This window comes from Tenrec ecaudatus, chromosome 18 (genome assembly GCF_050624435.1).
Source record: "Tenrec ecaudatus isolate mTenEca1 chromosome 18, mTenEca1.hap1, whole genome shotgun sequence".
Lineage (NCBI taxonomy): Eukaryota > Metazoa > Chordata > Mammalia > Afrosoricida > Tenrecidae > Tenrec > Tenrec ecaudatus.
This window is the reverse complement of record NC_134547.1, coordinates 2338293-2357927: the sequence shown is the minus strand read 5'-3', so window position 1 is coordinate 2357927 and position 19635 is coordinate 2338293. Positions and strand designations below refer to the sequence as shown.

The window sequence follows — 19635 nt, the reverse complement described above, 5'->3', positions numbered from 1 at the left end:
CCCAATAAAATGACTTCATTTTTTAAAAAGGTCTCTTAATGTGCTGGTAACGATACCGTGAGATCTTATTTTGTGACATGATGAGCAGATCGGGCTTACACTCTCGTGGTTCCAAGCACTCCTCGTATGCAGGAGGCTCTCAGCTTGCAGCTTTCTGTTGTCTAGAGAACCGCAGCTTCGGGCCTCTGGGTGGACTTTCTTATTTCGTGCGTCTTATAAATCCATCACATATGTGGTAAAGCATTTTCTTTTATTTCAAAGCATGGGTTTTATTTCAAAACATGGGTATGATTGGTATGAATTTTAAATGTTATTTTCTGTAATTATAAAACATCATGCAAATCTTTTTGAAGCAAGAAAAGTGTGAATCTAATGAGGCACCTAGCAGTTATCAATGATCAAGTACATGATAAATCACTACTGGCCTAATTCTCCAGGATTCAATAACAAGGGTTGTGTTGCATCTAACAATGCCCACACAGAGGGTGTGAAGTAAAGTCATCTGCATCTCAGACTGAAAAGAAAGAAGTCACGAATCCCAGGGGAAAAGTCCTGGAGGAAGCCCAGCCATCTTCTCTTGATACATCTTATCAAAGGCTTCACTTTGAGCCACCGTGAAGTGATGTTTCCAGTCCCCAGTAACTCCTGAAAAACACAGGAAATGGGTCAAGATCACATTTATATCTAGTCTCTGACGACCTACTTTAAACTTCGGTCACTTTCTTTCTGCCAATGTTTCACAAGCACTGAACCAGGCATTGCAGGAACTCTGCCCCGCTTACTTTGAACATGTAATTGGGAAAGAGTAATTCCTAGAACAGGACACGGTGTTTCGTAAAACCAGCGTCCGGGGTTAGAAAGGAAACCTTCCATGAAATGCCTTGACACAGTGGGTGCACCAATGTGAGTCACTATAGCCAAGGTCACAAAGGTGGTGCAGGGCCAGGCAGCATTTCATTCTATTGGACAAGAGATCACCATGAGTCAGAGGCAGCAACCACAGCATCACTGAACAAGTACACATCTCCGGTCTGGCACCAGATCACCAATGGGTCCAACTTCAGACTTCATGTTGTCTCATCTATGTGACCCGTAAGTTGCTGACTGTATTAAAGGGCTTTTTCCAGTGCTTTCTTCTTCTGTATACTGTGATGACCGAATGATAATGAAAGACCATTTGATAACAGTAACTAAATGCAGTATCTAGAATAGGCACTGCTCAAGAGAACAAAATGGATTAGTGGTTACCAGGGGTGGATCTGTTGCATAAGATCTCTTTAGGGTATTGAAGAACAGGGATGTTATTTTCAGGATGAAGGTGCTTCTGACTCAAATTATGGTATTGTTTCTCTTTAATATTAATAATTTAATGGTGGACTCTTAAATATCTCATAACAATCCGTAATTCAATTATATCAAGAACACTTGTACAAATGTTGCCATCATCATTTCCCAAACATTTTCTTTCTACTTGAGCCCCTGGTATCATCTCATCTTTTCCCCTTCCTCCCTCACTCTCCCACCTTCATGAATCCCTGATCAATTATATATTATTGTTGTTATATCATATCTTACACCGTCTGTCATCACCCTTCACCCACCTTTCTATTATATGTCCCCCTTAGGGGGTTATATGTCCAACCTTGTGATCAGTTCCCCCTTTCTCCCACTTTACCCCTATGCTGTCCCTATCTTCATGGTATTGCTACCCCCACTATTGTTCCTGGATTCCCTGTGTCCAGAGCTCTTAGCTGTACCAATGTACATACTCCAGTCTAGCAGTATTTTTAAGGTAGATCTTAAGTCATGATAGTTGGGGAATGGCATTGTGTGTGGAGCTTAGAAGAACTAAACACACATGCTGTGTGTTTTGTTAATGCTGTACTGCATCCTGGCTGAATATTTTCTTCCTTGATACCTTCCTGAGAGGGGATGTCAAATAATCTAAAGATGGACTTTGGGTCTACTCTCTGATCCCCAACCCCTCATTGTTTTGGCATAATTGTTTGTTTTGGATCTTTTGATACCTGATCCTGTCACATCTTTTGATCACACAAGCTGGTGTGCCTCTTCCATGGGGACTTAGATGCTTCCCTGTGAGATGGCCACTTGTTTAAGTTCAAGTCTTTAAGACCTCAGATGTTATCTCTTTTAATGACCAGGCACCATCTGCTTTATTTACTACATTTCTTTATACACCGTTTTGTCTTCAACAATCATTTTGGAAAGGTGAGTATCACAGGGTGTCAGGTTATTAGAATAGAGTGTTCTTGTGTTTAGGGAGGCGTTGAGTTGAGGCCTAAAGTCTATCTTAATACTTAACATTTAAATATATGTCCATAGACCTATATACCATGGGTTGTTAAGAAGTGGTATTTTCAATTGCTTCATATGCATATGAAAGTTGGGCTTTCGCTATTAAGACTGTAGAAAAGCTGATGCTTTGACCTGTGGTGCTGGCAAAGACTATTGAAAATACCATGGATTTCTAAAAGGACAAACAAATCTGTCTTGGAAGAAGTAAGGCCACAGTGGTGTTTTGAGGCAAGGATGTCCTGTACCTTGAACAAGTTGTCAGGAGAAGACAGTCCCTGGAGAAGGATATCATGCCTGATAACGCAGAGCAGCAGTGAAAAAGAGGGAGACCCTCAGCAAGATGGACTGACACAGTCACTGTAACAATTAGCCCAAGCTTGGGAACAATTGGGAGGATGGCGCGGGACCAGGCAGTGTATTGCTTGGTGATGTATATGCTCACTCTGGCTAAGAAACGGCTGGGTGCCTCCTAACAATGACAGGGGTGGATGAGAAGCAGGGGCAAAGGAAGACACAATGTTAGGGGGAAGTTAGCTTCTATTAAATGTGATGTAAAAATCTGGGAGTGTTTGGGGTAGTGGATAAAGAATGTAAAGAACACAACTGATGGCACTAAACTGTGTACGTTTAAGATGATAGAAATGGCAACTTCTCTCAGACTGCTATATTTAGCACCACAGAAATAGCGTGGATAGAAAGGATAATAACAAATCAATGGAACCAAAAGGCCAATTCCAGTCAATAGCAAACATATGTAGGATTGCTGAGACTGTAGATATTTACTAAACCAGGTAGCTTCATGTTTGTCCCCCAGAGCAGCAAGTGTGTTTGAACCAATGGCATAGTGGTTAACAGCCCAACACTTACCAAATAGAAGCATCAGAGAAAAAAAAAATTAGGATAACAGTGGAGAGCTGGTAACATTTTGGGTTTCATCTTGGGCTGAAAACCCCAAGCTCAGCAGTTCAAAATTACCTGTCACTCTGTGGGCAAAAGATGAGACTCTCTACTCTCATAAATATTTAGTCTCAGAAACCCACAGGACCAATTGCAGCTTTTCCTGACGGGCCACAATGAGTTTATATTGACTCCATGGCACTGAGTTGGGTGGGCTTCACATCATACGTGTTCCAGTCACCCCTTCCTTTTGAAGAGGGGATCATCCCATCATCACAATGTGAGGAGAGGAGGTCCTTCTACAGGGACAAGGACCACACCTGCATGCTGTTTTGTTTCTCTTCACCTGTTGTTATTCTTCTGCCTACCCCCATCTGCCTTGTATTCTGCCTGACTATGTATTCAACAGAACACCTAGCATAACTACAAAAAGAAGACTGGAAAAGACTTTACAAGATGAAAAGCATTTAGAAAGTTGTTGCTTTCATTAGTGGTAGTCATTGAGTGGGGATGATTCATAGCAACCCACTGTGTATCAGGGTAAGACTGATCTTCATGGGGTTTTCAAAGCTGTGAAATTTCAGAAGCAGATCATGAAGCCTGTCTTATGAGGTGCCTGGGGACAGATTCAAATCACCAAACTTTGGCTAGCAGACGAGAATATAACTGTTTGTGACATTCAAGAAATTAGTCTAAGACTCAAAAACGACCCCAAGCGATATACTCATCCATTGGACTTAGTTTTACTGACTTATTTTTCAGCTCGAAATGCCCCAAATCATTCTTTCAGCTTTCAGAGTTATGAAGAAACTTAAATGCTTCATATGGCTCAATGTTTCCCCTTTTCAATACTTTAGCACACCTATAGAAGCAGGGTTATTATTTATCCATTTCTTTCATGTTCTATATTCAGAATACGATTTCTAACCTTTTCTGAGTAATTGACCTTGGCTATGATCCATAACGGTATCTGGTAGTAGCGTGAAATTGCTCATTTCATTATCTCTCATGGCCTCAAAGGATACATGCTTGAGCACTGAGTTGATTTCTTCAGGGCCAAGCTCTTTCCCCAAGAACTGAATTATCTTCTCTACAGTGGCTCTTAGGTCCTAGAATAAAAAAAAATACAATAGAGAAAATGTGGAAGTTAAAGTCTAGAGACTAAGAAGAACAAAGAGACATGGTGGGCAGTGAAGATGAGAAGGATAAGAATGAGCAAAAAAAGGAGAGAAGAGTGGTTGTTTGTACTCATCTGATGAGTGGTAAAAATCAGATAAAAATAAGTTTAAGGGTGAATAAATAGAACAGGAGGAAAAGAGAGCTGGCAAAAAGTGGTGAGACAGTAACCTTCTCATGAAATCCATCTAACAACAAGGACCTGAGGAAGCAAGTGAAACACACATGAAAGTAGAACACAATTGTGGACATTTGTATCAAATCCCAACTTAAAAGGAAAAAAAGGTAAAAACAAACGAGTATACAATCAATGTGTAAATACAACACCACCACATTGTCTCCAAGACAATGGGCAACCTCAAATCACACAAGAAACCGAACAAGATGGCTGAAGTAAATGACCACCATTTGCTTTCTGACCCAGAAAATACTCCATGGGAAGAAATGCTATTGGAGGATTGTTTTTCTAAAAAGTGATAAAATGAAATAATAAAAAGAAATGGTCCTAGAATGACCAGATTAGGAATTCAAAAGAATTCTATTTAGGGTCATCCAGCAAGTCTAGAAAAGGATCTAGGACAAAACTCTAGAACAATTCAGGCAAACACTACAATATTTGAACTTGTTTAAAAATACATACAAAATTATAAACGCATATTGGAAAACAGCAACTACTAGTCTAGAGAGTTAAAATTAACATCTCATAAATAGATAATATAAGAGAAAGTATCATTAAACCAATTCAAGACCAGACCAAACCAAACTCACTGCCATCAAGTATATTCAAACTCACAGCGACCTTATACATAAAAGACCTGCACCTGTGGTTTTCTCAGATGGTAACTCTTTATGGGAGTAGGAAGTCTCATTGTTAGCCCAAATGCAAGACAGAATTAGCTAAATATCTCTAAACATGTTAGAGGAACAACCAGAAAATAAAGATTTTAAAAATCAAAGATGTATGTGGAACATTAATAGGAAGAATTGCTTAATTTTATTGGAATTCTTGAAACTGAAGAAATAAAAATCACTAAGTAATCAATGAAGAATAAAATGGTTGAATATTGATTGGCAGAAAACATCCCTCATATAAAATTAAAATGTAAGAAGATAGACACCCAATTAGATCAGTGAGCTCCAAATAGGTTAGACTCCCTAAAGAACAATCACCAAGACATGTAATTAAACTTTCCAAAACCAAAGCCAGAATCCTGAGAAAATGAAGTACTTGGCATAAAGGTGAACCAGTAAGATTAAGCTATAATTTCTTGGCAGAAGTAATGCAGGCAAGAAGGCAACATGACGACATTTATAAGACTATAAAACAAAATGTCAAAGATTGTATTTACCATGCAAATTATTCCTCAAATATAACAGCAAAATTAAGTCATTTCTAGACAAATGGGGAGGAAACTAGATATCAAACAAATGGCAACCAAAAGAGAGGGGGGAAAACGAGTAGGGGTTTCCATGTTAATTTATAAGAAAATAGTAAGAAAGAAACCAGTAAAAGAAACAAGAATATTATATTCAAATGAAAAGGTCAATATAAAAGAGGGACACAAACATAATATTATCCATACAGCCAAATAAATATCCCCCAAATACATAAAGCATCATTTAACAAGGCAGAAAGGAGAAACAGACAATGTGACAATAGAAGACACTAACCACTCTTGATGAGGGACAGCACAAGAAACTCAACCAAGATGCAAAAGATGTGAGCTACACTTATAGGCAAATACAGAACATCTCATGAAACAGCATATTACACATTATTTTTGAATGTACATGGATTGTTCTCCAGAACGGACCACTTGTGAGATCACAAAGCAAGTCTTAACATGATTGAAGACATTGAAATATTAAACAGCACCTGCTCAGATCACCACATTATAAAGTTCAAAATCAGATCGATGGGCTTATGATTTGCAAAGGCCTAAACCCTTGAGAAAGACCCCAGAAACGAAGTAATGCATTCGGTTTGTGTTCAGCTACTAATCAAAAGGTTGACAGATCAAATCTACCTCGTCAGCAGATCTCAGAAGAAAATCATGAAGATCCAATGTCTTAAAGAGTACATGTAAGAAAATATTTTGAGAGTACTTCTGCATCAGAACGTATGGGTTTGCCATGGGTTAGAATCAACTGCATCGCAACAGGTTATTTTTGTAGTTGCTTAGTTTGTTCATGTTCACTGCTCCCACAAAATGGGTTTGTAATCAAGCCCTTCCGTGGTGTATGCGGCATACATTGAAAAAGGAAATCATGCAGATATTGAGCAAACAATTCCTGACCTAAACCAGTATGAGAGTGAAGGTAGGATGGAGAGGCGCTTTAGTTGAGAGAACCTCTGATTGAAAAGGTAGGAGAGAAACACTGAAGAATGGAGCAGAAAAAATAGATAAACATAGTGTGATACATACCTGTGCCTATAGAACACTACTCAACCAGGAAGAGCAATGAATTCCCGAGTCATGCCACCACAAGGATGAAACATGCTGGCAGTAGGCAGATATTGCAGAGTGAAGCAAGTCAGTCACAAGCAATAACATAACATTGCTTCAATTATATTAAATAAACAAATATATGGAAACCAAACTGTATTCATGCTCAGAAAAGGTGAACTCTACATCTTTATGGGAACAGACATCCTCATCTTCCACCTGTGGAGCACCAGGTGTGTCCGAAGTAGACATCTTTTGGTTAGGAGCCCAGCGCTCAACCCATAGAGATACCAGGGCTCTTTACAAGGAGTGGAGCAAAGGGAAAGGGGGAGGTTTAATTTAAGGGCATTGAGTTTGGAGTGTGAAAAAGGTTGCACAATTTGAAAATTGTAATCAAGAACAGTGAAGTAGGATGTGAAAAGTATCAAAATGGTCAATGTTTTATTGTGTATATTTTCAGGGCAATAATAAAAACCCTGGAGGAGTAAAGAAAAAAAAACAAGGAAATTATACTGTGGAGAAATTGGTTGAGGGAGAGGGGATTCTTTTTTTTACCTGATGCAGCTCCTCGTATGTGACCACCAAGAAATTCTCTTTGCCTTTCATTTGCAGCCAGCCTTGACAGTGGTCAAACCATGATCCATACGGAACTGAAAGAGAGGTTGGGAGAAAGGAGGCTCTTTGTGTCATCTGTGTGTGCTCAGTTGACAGCTATTCCTTGCCCATGTGTGCATGTCAGAAGCACTGGAAGAATAAAGGAGTGAAGTCATGGAGAGTCTCGTTTCTTTTTCCAAATTATTACAAATCGGTTTTTCAATCACCAGTTTACTGGCAAGTCCCTTGGTGTCATGTAAGGCAGAGGTTCTCAATCTTCCTAATGCAGTTAATACAGTATCTCATGTTGTGGTGACCCCCCAACCATAAAATTATTTGCATTGACACTTCATAACTGTAGTTTTGCTACTGTGATGAATTGGGGACCCCTGTGAAAGGGTCATGGGACTCTCAAAGGTGTCGCAACTCACAGGTTGAGAACTGCTAATGTAAGATAAGGTAGTTAGCACCGTTTCACATCTGTGTAGACGAGAAATGATATGTAGAGGTTGGAGGGTAATAGAATTAGCAAATAGATTAGATAAGCTTGAACACACTGGTAGTTTGCAATTTCTTCTAGACTCCCACCCCTCCCCCTCCGCAGCAACAACAAAAACAGTCCTCCACTCCAAGTTCTTGTTTTCTGATCTTTAGTAATCTGGTTGTTCCTGTGATTGTTACCCATCTCAGTTCATGGGTATAATTTTCACACTTCCTCCATGTCTTTATATTTGTCTCTAAAAAGAAGCATCCTAGTATAACGATGTTCTTTAAATATCCAATTGGATAATATTCCATTACTTGCTTGTATACTATCTGGGATTTTCCCTTATCCTTCTGCTATTATAAATATGGCTGAATTGAACAGTCTTTTACATCTATCACCTACAACTATCTATCTATCTATCTATCTATCTATCTATCTATCTATCTATCTATCTATCTATCATCTGTCTTTCAATCTGTCTCTATATACCTGCATCTTTGCCAGTGAATTGTAGTTATATAGAAAATGAATGCACCCAATTTTAAATGCATATTTAAGTTTGTTATATTAAAATATTATACTCCATTCTGAAGGTTGTGTGTTTCCCTTGAACTTCATCAGTAAGCGCTTCAAGTTATCTTGACCTCAGCAAGCTAGCTTGTGTTATCTATACAACTGAGATTGCTTCTGTGTATTCTTCCAATTCTGATGCTGTGTTCTTCCTATACCCATATTCTAGCGTTGGTAAAGTGAAAACAAATAAACAAAAACCTACTCCAAAACTTCCAGAAAGAAAACTTCCCTGCTAACACCTTCATTTTGGCCAACACCTTCATTTGGCCATTTGGTGAAGAAACCGTTTCACAATTGATTGTGGTAATGTTGGCACAACTCCTTTTAATGTATCCAAGCCATTGAATTATATGGCATGTGAATTATATGTCAATAAATACATTTAGTTTTCTAAAATGAATATAAAAACAACTATTTGGACTTAGGACATCTAGAATTATAAGATTCAAATATGTGTTGTTGTCATATCACTAAGATTATGGAAATTTTAATACAGCAGCAAAAATAGGATCGGATAATAATACAGTTATTTAAACCATGGGATTGCTCTTCCTGGTGAGGAAGAACTGGAAATTCAATGTTCCATCTAGATTCTATAATTGAACCAGACTCACCATTTCCCTGAACAAACCATTCAAAGCATTGGTCGAATGTCTCTGGATATGTCTCAGTCTTTAGCAGTCTATAAAAGTAGAAAGCAGATGTAATAACATCTTTGGGATTTCTGAGTAGGTAAATCATCTGAAATTGAACAAGAAAACAAGACAATGAGAAAGAATTCATTATTTTCCCTGGGTTCTGGATTTTTGCAAATGGAAGCAAAGTCACTTTCCATCAAAATGTTTGGCCGCCATATGGGTTTATTCCATTCATTGTTTTCAGAAACCCCAAATGTCGGACGTTGTCTTGTGGTAAACTGAAGATTTAGTAGAATGCATTTGGTCCTATTTCTACGGGGAAAGTGGCCGTGTTTTTAGAACGATCCCCACTGTTCTGAGAAAAAAATATCTTCAAATACATGTTCTCCAGTCTGAAAACATGCCCCTCGCCAGAGCCCTCCATTAAGGAGAAGTTGTAAAAGAGCTACTGTAAAAGATGCCTCATTCCCATGTCTGGCTAGTCACTGTGCCTGAAGGATATCTGTAGATAAGACTAAACAATTTCTGTAGCCTGACCCACCATAAAAATGTAGCAAACCCTCTTCTGACTTCTCTTACTGGTTGGCTCATCAATTGCTGCCCTGTGGAGGGCTGAGGGAGCATCCTAGGTCAACTAGCACTAGACGAAGAAGATGATTCATTTAATTTCCTGTTTACTATGTTACCTGCTTTTAACATTTCCCTTTGACTATGTAATATTTTGGCTGTATTCTGTGTATGCTTTTTGAAAGATCTGTAAGCTCCGATATATATACCGATTCGAATATACATTCACTCTCTTGGTCCAGACATAGGGAAAGGAGCCCTTGGGCCCCGCTGTCTCTCTGTTTTACTTTCCACAATCACAAAGTCACTCCTGAGAACCTGTTCGATGGTTGGGGACCCATACCCCCCAAACCGGATCCCAATGTGGGATGACAAATGGCGCCCAACATGGGGCCCTCAGAAAGCTTACAGAGACGGGGAGAATATCCCTACTAACACCTGGTCTCTGTGGGCTTGAGTTAAAATGGTGTTAGAATCCCTTCAGTCAGAGGAAGAAATAAAAGTGGATAATCAATGTAATGGAAAGTTTTATATAAGCTGCCCAATTTTACAAAAGCCAACTAAAGTCTCCTTGAATAGGTATAGGAAAGAGTTTGGAAACCAGAAAAGCAGAAGCCCCCCTTAAAAAACCTCATGGCCAAAGCCTCCATATCCCCAGGTGAGTGCACCACCTGGGGACCAAAGGTGATAAGGCTTTAGAAGAGGGTTATCATTACCTTAAGAATCACGCTGTGGAACAGAGCCCAGGAGCACTTTTGCTTTCCAGAGTAGAGAAAGAAACAACAGGGGAAGAAAAGTAAATTTAGAAACTGAACCAAAGAGAAGATGTTTTAACTGCAGGAAAATTTCCACAGAGAACAACAGTTGAGGAGAACCTAGACTCTGCCTGAGCTGCCAAAGGGGGACCACTGGCCAAGCCAGTGTCATTCAAACATCAGCAGCAAAGTGGTTCCCTTAGTGAACACTGATCAGCTAGGAAACAGAGACTGGGTGTTCTCTGAGCCCCACCCATGGAGCCCAAAGAGGACAGTTCCAGTCCAACCCAACACACAATCTTTTAAATCAGCCTTAGAACTTGGTTCCACCATCAGAGAGAATGCAACAGCAGATTTAACTAGCCAAGAAGAAGGGGGACCCCAGCAGTAGTTCAGAACAGTGTCTGGGGACCCCTACGAGAGGGAACAGTGGGTCTGTTGTTAGGAAAATCTAACCTAAATTCTCTAGGTGCTCCAGTTGTTACTGGAGTTGGTAATCAAGACTATGAAGGAGAACTTGGAGCTATAATTAAATATGAAGCCCCTTGGGGATAAGAAAGGAAACTTGCATAAGCCAACTGTTTTTACTTCCTTTGCTCCTATGGACAGCACAGACATGACATGCAAAAAGTTGCTTGAAAGATCAGACCTACATTTAGTACATGGAGTATTTTGGAATGCTGTTATGGATGAACAAAAATGCCTTTATACAGAATTAATAATAAAGGTAAAAGGTCTTAGATCTTTTAAATTTTGGAATTAGCATAATTATTCATCAATAATTGTCCAAAGCAAGGCCCCTAGCCACTCCTGGTTCCCATGGGGAGAGAATTAACCAGGGGAAAATATGACAAAATGGGAAAATTCTACAGTGTATAAAGCCTAAGAAGCAATACCTTTTAATTAAGCCTGTATTCACACTTAACCCTATAAACTTATGAGAAAGAGATCTGTTAGGTAAATTAACTCAGAAAAAGCAGAGAAAAGAGCCATCCTAAAAGGATTCTCAATCCTGGGATTTCTCTTGGGTGAGTCATGACAGCTCAGCAATGCCATTTTCTGTCAGGTGTTGATGGGCCGACTCAACAGGTACTGCATTCACTCATTTCTCTGAGAGCGGGGTGTCTGGATTGACCTAAGAATGTGTACTGTCTAAGCGGTTGAATTGGTTTCTCATCAAAAAAAATGTAGGAAATTATCCACAGGCATTTAAAAAAATCTCAATTATTAAAACAGAAGGGGGAGACAGAATGAAAGTCCTCAGAAAATTCGATACGTGACAAATTTCATTCAGCTTTATCAATCCCAATTTTTTTTCTAAGAAAAACGTTTAAAACATCAAGAGCAAAAGGATACCTTTCTACTCCTTCAGAGAAAGCCAAGACAGGGAAAAGATTTGGTGGAAGGATGAAAGTCTCACATTTAGGATCTGGGTTTCCTAACAAGGCAAAGGACGGGGCTGTTTGTTAATGGTTCTGAAAGGGAAGGAGAGTCTAGATAGAGCTCTTCAGGAATTGCAGCCAAGGAAGAAGAAACTTCACAATTCCCTAAACAATCTTTCTGTGCCCAGGTTCTAACAACCCAAAAGAGGGGCTATTATCTGATGTCTTTTCAGGGGAAAGAGAACGCAAACGAAGTTCTCTTCAACAGGTACTGTCTGGGAAGAAGGAGAGATAACCCAAGGCATATGGCATGTGGGATGGGAAGACAGCCCTGGGACTCCTTTCTTCTTGCAGACGTTACTAGAAGTGTCAAAAAGACATTGCTGATAAGTGAGAATGGCAATGGTTGCTTTCCTGAGGCTTATAAAAATTATTGCCACTGCTCTCGTCACCACAAAGACACTAGGAATCTATCAGAACTGAGCGTTTTGTTTAGACTCTCATCTACACTAGGCCACTCAAGCAACGACATGGCAGAGGAAATGGCTGAGCTACAACTCTGTCAGCCACTTATGGCCTTGCAGAAGGAATGGATGCCACTTCAATATTACTTCCAGCAGCAAATGATGCCCAAGTGTGACTGGAGAATTACTGTTTTTTGTGTAACCCATTATGCATAAGATGAAACCTTACATGATTGGCCCTTGATTGGAAACCATCAGCAGGGATTTAAGGGAACGATCTCAATAGATCTTTAACAGATGAAAAAGGAGATTTTCAACACTTTGAAGGATGTGTTTGAAGCATCTCCTAGCACAGATGCAATTAAACAATTGCTAGGTGGTTTGGAAGGTTTGGATCCATTGGGCTGACTTCAAAGTCTATCCAGTAGCCAAGACTCCGAATTAACTCTTTTGTTTATTATCACCGTTTCAGTCTTTGTAACTTCTTGCCGTTTCCTCAGAAACCTTCAGCATATGGAAGACAGTTAGACTGCTTGTGTGGCCCATTCGAATGGAAAATTTTAAATGGAAGAGGGAATTGTGGTAAACCGATGACTTAGTAGAGTGTTTTGGGCCTTATTTCTACACTCAAAACTACGGGTCTGGAAAAGTGGCCCTATTTGGAAAAAGGTCTCCATTGTTCTGAGATAGAAATGCCTTCAAATACATGTTCTCCAGGTCAAAATTGTGCTTCCCAAAATAGACCTCCACTATGGAGAAATCATAAAGGCGCTACTGTGAAAGATGTCTCGGTCCTGTCTCTGGATGTCACTATGCCTGAAGATTATCTGTAGAAAAGAGCAATCAGGTTCTACAGTCCCACCGACCATCAAGTGTAGCAAACCCTCTGCTGATGTCTCTTGCTGATAAGGATCATAGATTGCTGCCCTGGAGAGGCCTCAGCGGTGTCTGAGATCAACTAGCACTATATGAAAAATAGTATTCACTGCGTTGCCCGTTTATTATGTTAACCACTTATGACATTACCCATTGATTATGTAATGTGCTTGCTGTAAGACATGGATTCCTTTTGAAGATCTGTAAGCCCCATTATATATACCCATTAGAAAATACATTCTCTCTCTTGCTTCCGAGATAGGGACAAGGAGCCCCTGTGCCCCACTGTCGCTCCCGAGGACCCGTTGGATTGAGGAGAAGCCATATCCTGACATTGTCTGAAGCACTGTGTATGGTAGAGTGGTGAGCAAGACAAATATCATTTCTTGATTCGTGGATATTAGGGTACATGGCAAAGGGAAGTTCTCTACGCAGTTTTCAACGAATTTTGTCATTGCTTCTCCCATGGTCTTGTTGTTGTTGCTGTGTTGGGCGCCATCTGGTTGGTTCCCAACTCATAGACACCCTGTGTACAACAGAATGAAGCCCTGCCTGCGGTCTGCTCCCATGACCATAGTTGTAGGCTTTATTGAGCTCACTGTTGCAACCACTATGTCAATTGATCTTGTGGAGAACTTTCACTGCCCCTCTACTAAATGTGATGTCATGGGCCGCCTCCTTAATATATCAGGAAGTCTGCATTCTGTTGAGAGGCCTTCATTGGCATTCCAGGCATGTCATACTCCAAGTCTCAGTGTCTTTACCTTAGAACCCCTACTAGAGCAGCACTTTCCAAGCACTTACCAAAGAGATGCATAGAGTTAATAATATAGAGGTTTCCTACTGAAATCCATACAATGGAATAAATAACACTCTACTAAGTCCTCAGTTTACCACACTGACCCTCTTCCGTGTTAACATGACAATGTTGTTGTTGTGATGTACTGTGGAGGTCCCACTCATAATGACTTTGTGTATAACAGAACAAAACACCACCTGTTCATGGGCCACCCACACAATTGTTATGTTTGAGCTCATTGTTGCAGCCATTCTCTTCATCCATCTTGCCACATCATTGTCTATATGGTGCTCTGATTCAATTGTCCTCCATTTTGTGATGCATTGGAAATCCTGCCTTTTTGCCTCAAAGAATGGAACCCTGATGGCACAGCGGGTGCTTGCTGGGCTGCAATCCACATGGTCCATCAGCTCCGCTGGAGAAAGACTGAGCTGTCTGCTTCAGTAAACAGCTACGGTCTCAGAAACTCACAGGGCGTTGCCATAAGTCAGCATTGACTCGATGGCAGTGAGTTTGAGAATGTCTCAAAGTAGAGTTGAGGCATACTATTTTCAATAACCTTGAATGCTTCTGAATTCTGGGCAATGAAGATGGAAGATTTAAAAAAAACTAGCACACTTGAATTATTGTGTTTGGTGAAGGATATTGAAAATACCATTGATTGCCAGAAGAAATCTGTCTTTGCCAAAGACATCTGTCTTTGAAGAAGTACAGCCTGAATGCTGCCTGAGAGCGAGGCTGGCAAGACTCAGGTACTTTGGGCATGTTAACAAGAGAGACCAGTCCCTGGAAAGGGACATAATAAAGTAGAAATTCGGGGGGAAGGTGAAGACCCTCAGTGAGCTGAATCGATGCAGAGGCTGTGACAATACACTCAAACATAACAATCATCGTGATTCATGAGAATGGCACAGGACTGGGCTCTATGTCGCTTTATTGGCCATAGGTTTGCTCCGGGTCCAAACTTACTCGACACTTAACAACAAAACATGCTTGTAGTGATCACGCCATTTGGGAATGCATTGTCCATGATGTTAATGAGGTATAATTTGGATGGGTTGTAGCTTGAGTTCTTGGCCTTAAAGTGTGCCTCAGGGCGTCACCCTTACCTGGTCACCACACCTCAAAACCGTGGTTCCGGTCAGGAGGGTATGGTCTTCATGTAAAGGGTTTCAGAATGTGAAGACACGTTTCATTGTATGTTACCAGTATACTGATGTTCTGACCAGGTTCTCCCTCTTGCTCTGGATCCCACATCCCATTCCTCTGTTCTTGTACATTGAGCCAGTAGCATGTCAACTCACCTGCCAAATAGGGTTTGTCAGGCTCTGTAACTATGTGTTAGGAGAATCCCAAGCCTGATGACTGACTGACAGATTTGGGACTTGCCATCTTTCACGACCACATGAGCCATTTCCTAGAAGACCAGTGAGTTCTGTGAAACATTGCAATGAATTATGGAATGTAACTTTGGGAGGGAGAATACTGATGGGAAAAGGAAGAGTTGACGTTAGATAGAAGGCGTGGTACAGACGTTTTGAAAAGGTGGCTATATGGGGAATCCTTAACACCAGATTTGTGTTGATTCTCATAAAAGAAAGTAGTCAGTAAATCATGCGGTGTTTCATTCTGTTTTACATAGAACTTTTATGAGTTAGAAATAATTTGATAGCACTTAACAGCAAAATATAATCCTGATAATGCTTCTACTACCAGATATGGTGGGATGGGGGATTTTTTTGCAATTTGAATAATGTGTTTGGTGTCATTTGATGTAAAAGTATAATTTAGGAAGGGTAAGAATTCACGTTATAGCCCTGACACTACAACGTAGAGCTTGAAATTCTTCATCAAACACTAGTTGGAATCGCTGAGTGGATAAGACATGCTATCCATAAAGAATATACTGATTAGATAAATATAACTGGGTTCCTAACATGAGCTCAATACTCAAACTTATTTGGTCTTTTTAAAGTTGATTTACAAATAAGGACATTTACACGAGGAACATGGTTATGGTGTTTCAGACTGAGTTGAGGTAAGACTTTGTTTAACTGCTGTGGTCTAATTATTCTCTGATGCAGTGCCAAGGAGATTAGCTGCTATGTGAAAATGTCCAGCGGATCAAGATTTTCTATTGTGTTTGCTCATGAATCGCATGTTAACTCTGTCTCCAGCACACAAACCGAAATATCCAACTGTCATATTGTTATTAACTTACCTTGGCCTTGGAATGGAAGACTGATTTGGGAAACAATTGAATGGGCAGGTGGCTGCTGTAAATGCGTGGGTCTTCCTTTTTTGGTAAATATTCATAACCCGCTTCAGTTTCTAACCACGGTGAACGATCCCATATGGGAACCGATTGAACCCAGTTGGGGTCTCCCTTGGAGTAAATGAGACTGATGATCTCCCTCAACCAATTGGTTCCTGAAACAAGGAAAGAAAAAAGAGGGTAACCGCCTTCACCTGACTTTTGTCGACACAACCCTATCCTACAACACTTACGAATTCACCCACAATACCCATGACTGGGAAGCCCGTTACATTTTCATTTTCCTCTTAGTTGATCTCTCCATTCAAGTCATTCATTCATTATTATTATTCTCTTTTTTTAAAGTTCATGCTATTGGGGGCTCTTACTGCTCTTATAACAATCCATAAATCAATTTTATTAAGCATATTTGTACATATGTTACCATCACTATTTTCTAAACATTTAATTTCTATTTGAGCCTTTGGTATCAGCTCCTCTTCCCCCCTCCCCCTTCCCACACTCATGGCCCCTTGATAAATTATAAATTATTATCTTCATAGTTTACACCAACTGCCATCACCATTCCCCCATGGTTTCTTTACCCGTCCTCTCCCCACCTTTCCCTGCACGCCTGGTATTGCTACTCCCTTTTATATTCCTGAGGGGTTTCTCTGACCTGTAGCCCATGTGTTGTGAGCTCTTATCTTTCTGTGTTTACATGCTCAGGTCTACACCCCAGTGAAAGGCAGGATTTAGGTCATGATAGCTGGGGGTGAGGAAGCCTCAAGGAATCAGACGAATATTGGATGTTCCATTGGTGCTATACTGAGCCCTGGTTGACCCATCCCTTCCTTTTGACCCTTCAGTGATGTGATGTTCCATTGACTACAGATGTGTTTGAGGTCTCTGCTCCAACCCCACTCATTCTCAAGAACATGATTGTTTATTTCTTTGTTTTGGGTCTCCGGGTGCCTGATATCTGATCCTGAGGACACCTTATGATCACACAGGCTGGTGTGCTTCTTCCATGTGGGCGTGTTGCTTCTCTGCTGGATGGCTTCTTGTTTAACTTCAAGCCTTTAAGACCCCAGATGCTATATCTTTGATATCCGGGCACCATCAGCTTTCTTCACCACTTTTGCTATGCACCCATTTTGTCTTTTGCAATTGTGTCCGGAGGGCAAGCATTACAGATGCAGGTTGTTAGAACAAAGTGCTGTTGCATTGAGGGAGGATATGCACTGAGGCCTATAGACTATGCACTTCTTCAATAAAATGCCATATTAATACATGTACATAGGCCAATACCTCTATTTTTTATGGATTAATATATTTACATTAAGTGCACACCTATGTTTATAGCTCTATCCATAGCTTTGCTTCCTAGATCTTTCCTCTGCTTCCCTTTCCCTTACTCCTTTCCCACCCTCATACTCACTTTCTTCTTCCTCTTAGTAATTCCTCTCAGCTAGATTGCTATTGCTCCAACACCTCCAGGATCTCTATATCCTCCTCATTGTTGATTTTAATTCCCTGGTTGTTCCACTGTTTCTGGCTCCATTTACTCGCCGCTCCCTTCTCCTGACTCCTTCTCTCCCTATGTCCATCCCCAACTGCTGTTCCCTTTGCTCTCTCCTCAGGCTTTCTTCCCATACCTATTTTACATAGGCAGACAAACCAATAATAAAGTAAGAAATACAAACAGAAAAAAATATTGAATAAAAAGAGAAAAAAGAAAAATATGTATCTATAAAAAATAGTAATAACTAGCCATCTCCCTTAAAGCACAGATAATTGCAGGTTTGTCTGCTGACCTTTATGGGGAGATAATGCTTTATTCTCAAAACACACAGGTCTTCATTTTTGCGAACAGAAAACTATTTTGATTTCCTACAGCGCTGGTTTTTCTGCTAATTTTTCTCTCTCTCCATCCAGTATTCTACAGTTGATACCATAACCATTTGCCATACCTCATAATTGCACCATGGTTCTCTTGTGTTTTGTGAGGCTATGTAAAGATAGAATAACTAAGGCAGAAAATTCCCACAAAAATTCTAACCCCATCATTCCTAGGAGTGCTACTTCATCAGTGACTGTGTCTCCTGACCCAAAAGAAGTCATACCCAGCGACAGAGTCAGAAAGGATCTGGGGCTAAAAGATAGTCTTTTGGTTACTTTCAGTTATGAATCTTCGTCTTACAAGACCTCATTTGGCTTGCTTTCTACAAGTTGCTTCCTGATAGTTATTGCTTGGATCTGTGGTGTTCAATGGTAGCAGAAATCCTCTAGTACAAATTACCGCCACAGAGCCCGAGGTAGACACAGTTATGTTTGTTTAGTTTTACTTTTTATTGCAATTCAGTTTATCGTTGTTGTACTGAACAATTTAAACATCGTCAAACCTCTGAAGAGATTTCTGTTCCTCCCTTTTTTTCTCTTCTTCTCCATCGTGTCAATCATTATCTTCCCCTTCACCCAGTTCACCAGTCTACCCTCTAGCCTATTGTTTACCCTTCCCCACTATTCCTTCCCAATCCGAGTAACCAGCAAAGCTTGTTTTGTTGATTTTTTGGGTTTTGTTTTGTGTTTTAATATGTGAACACCGTGAGGAGACCATTTATAACCTTTTCTAGCTAAGTATACAAGGGAAAAGCGAATTCAATTCTTCACTAGCTCAACACTGACTGCCACAAGGTAAGGCTCAGACATGCCTCTACCTTCCATCCTTCTCTTAATCTATTCTGACACGGAGTCTTCCTTCCACAACACTCTGCTTCTCTGCTGGGTTTGGTAATCCTTTGCAGTGGGTGCACATAACTCAAAGTCAATACGTACAACTAAAGGAGACTCAGTAGGGAAATAAACAGGTTAGCACAAGCCAGTATCAGAAAATATTAAAGATATAGCCACTGATCCACAGAAACACCCCACTTCAGCCAGACAAAATCTAACAGGACACCACTGTAGTCCCCAGAATATAGAGCAGCGTGAGACACAGAAAAGTTACTCAGTTACTAACATCATTCCACAGCCTTTCCAAGTTAAGATCCTGTCTCCTTACCTGACTTTGGGTAAGAAATTTCAATGACATCTTCATCTCTCACTACAAATTCATTTTTGACAGATTTCAGAACTTCAACTTCATATCCAAGTTTGAAGAAAGGAATGCCTTCAAACCACAAATAATCAGAAGCCATCCCAAAGGTTTTCTGTCATGTATTGCCTGATAATTCCAATATTCAGAACCTTTGAGACGTTCACTCCACTTGACGTAATTGAGAAAGGAAGTATTTTAATAAAGTAAGATCATGGTGCCAAGGAAAGAGAAATTGGAACAGAGAAATTTCCAGCTTACATAGTAATGAGATCACAGTGAATATGGGAGGATTGATTTAGTTGTGTAAGCA

At 40.2% G+C, this 19635-nt stretch overlaps 1 protein-coding gene across 1 annotated transcript; it reads right to left on the bottom strand.

The window, feature by feature from the left end:
- Positions 1–529: 529 nt before the first annotated feature.
- LOC142432579 (sulfotransferase 2A1-like) lies at positions 530–19425 on the bottom strand. The gene is made up of 6 exons (XM_075537805.1): positions 19290–19425; positions 16193–16401; positions 9105–9231; positions 7392–7486; positions 4142–4322; positions 530–645 (listed from the first exon to the last, which is right to left on the bottom strand). The coding sequence occupies exons 1-6, from the start codon at positions 19423–19425 to the stop codon at positions 530–532; spliced, it is 864 nt and encodes a 287-aa protein (XP_075393920.1).
- Positions 19426–19635: the final 210 nt, after the last annotated feature.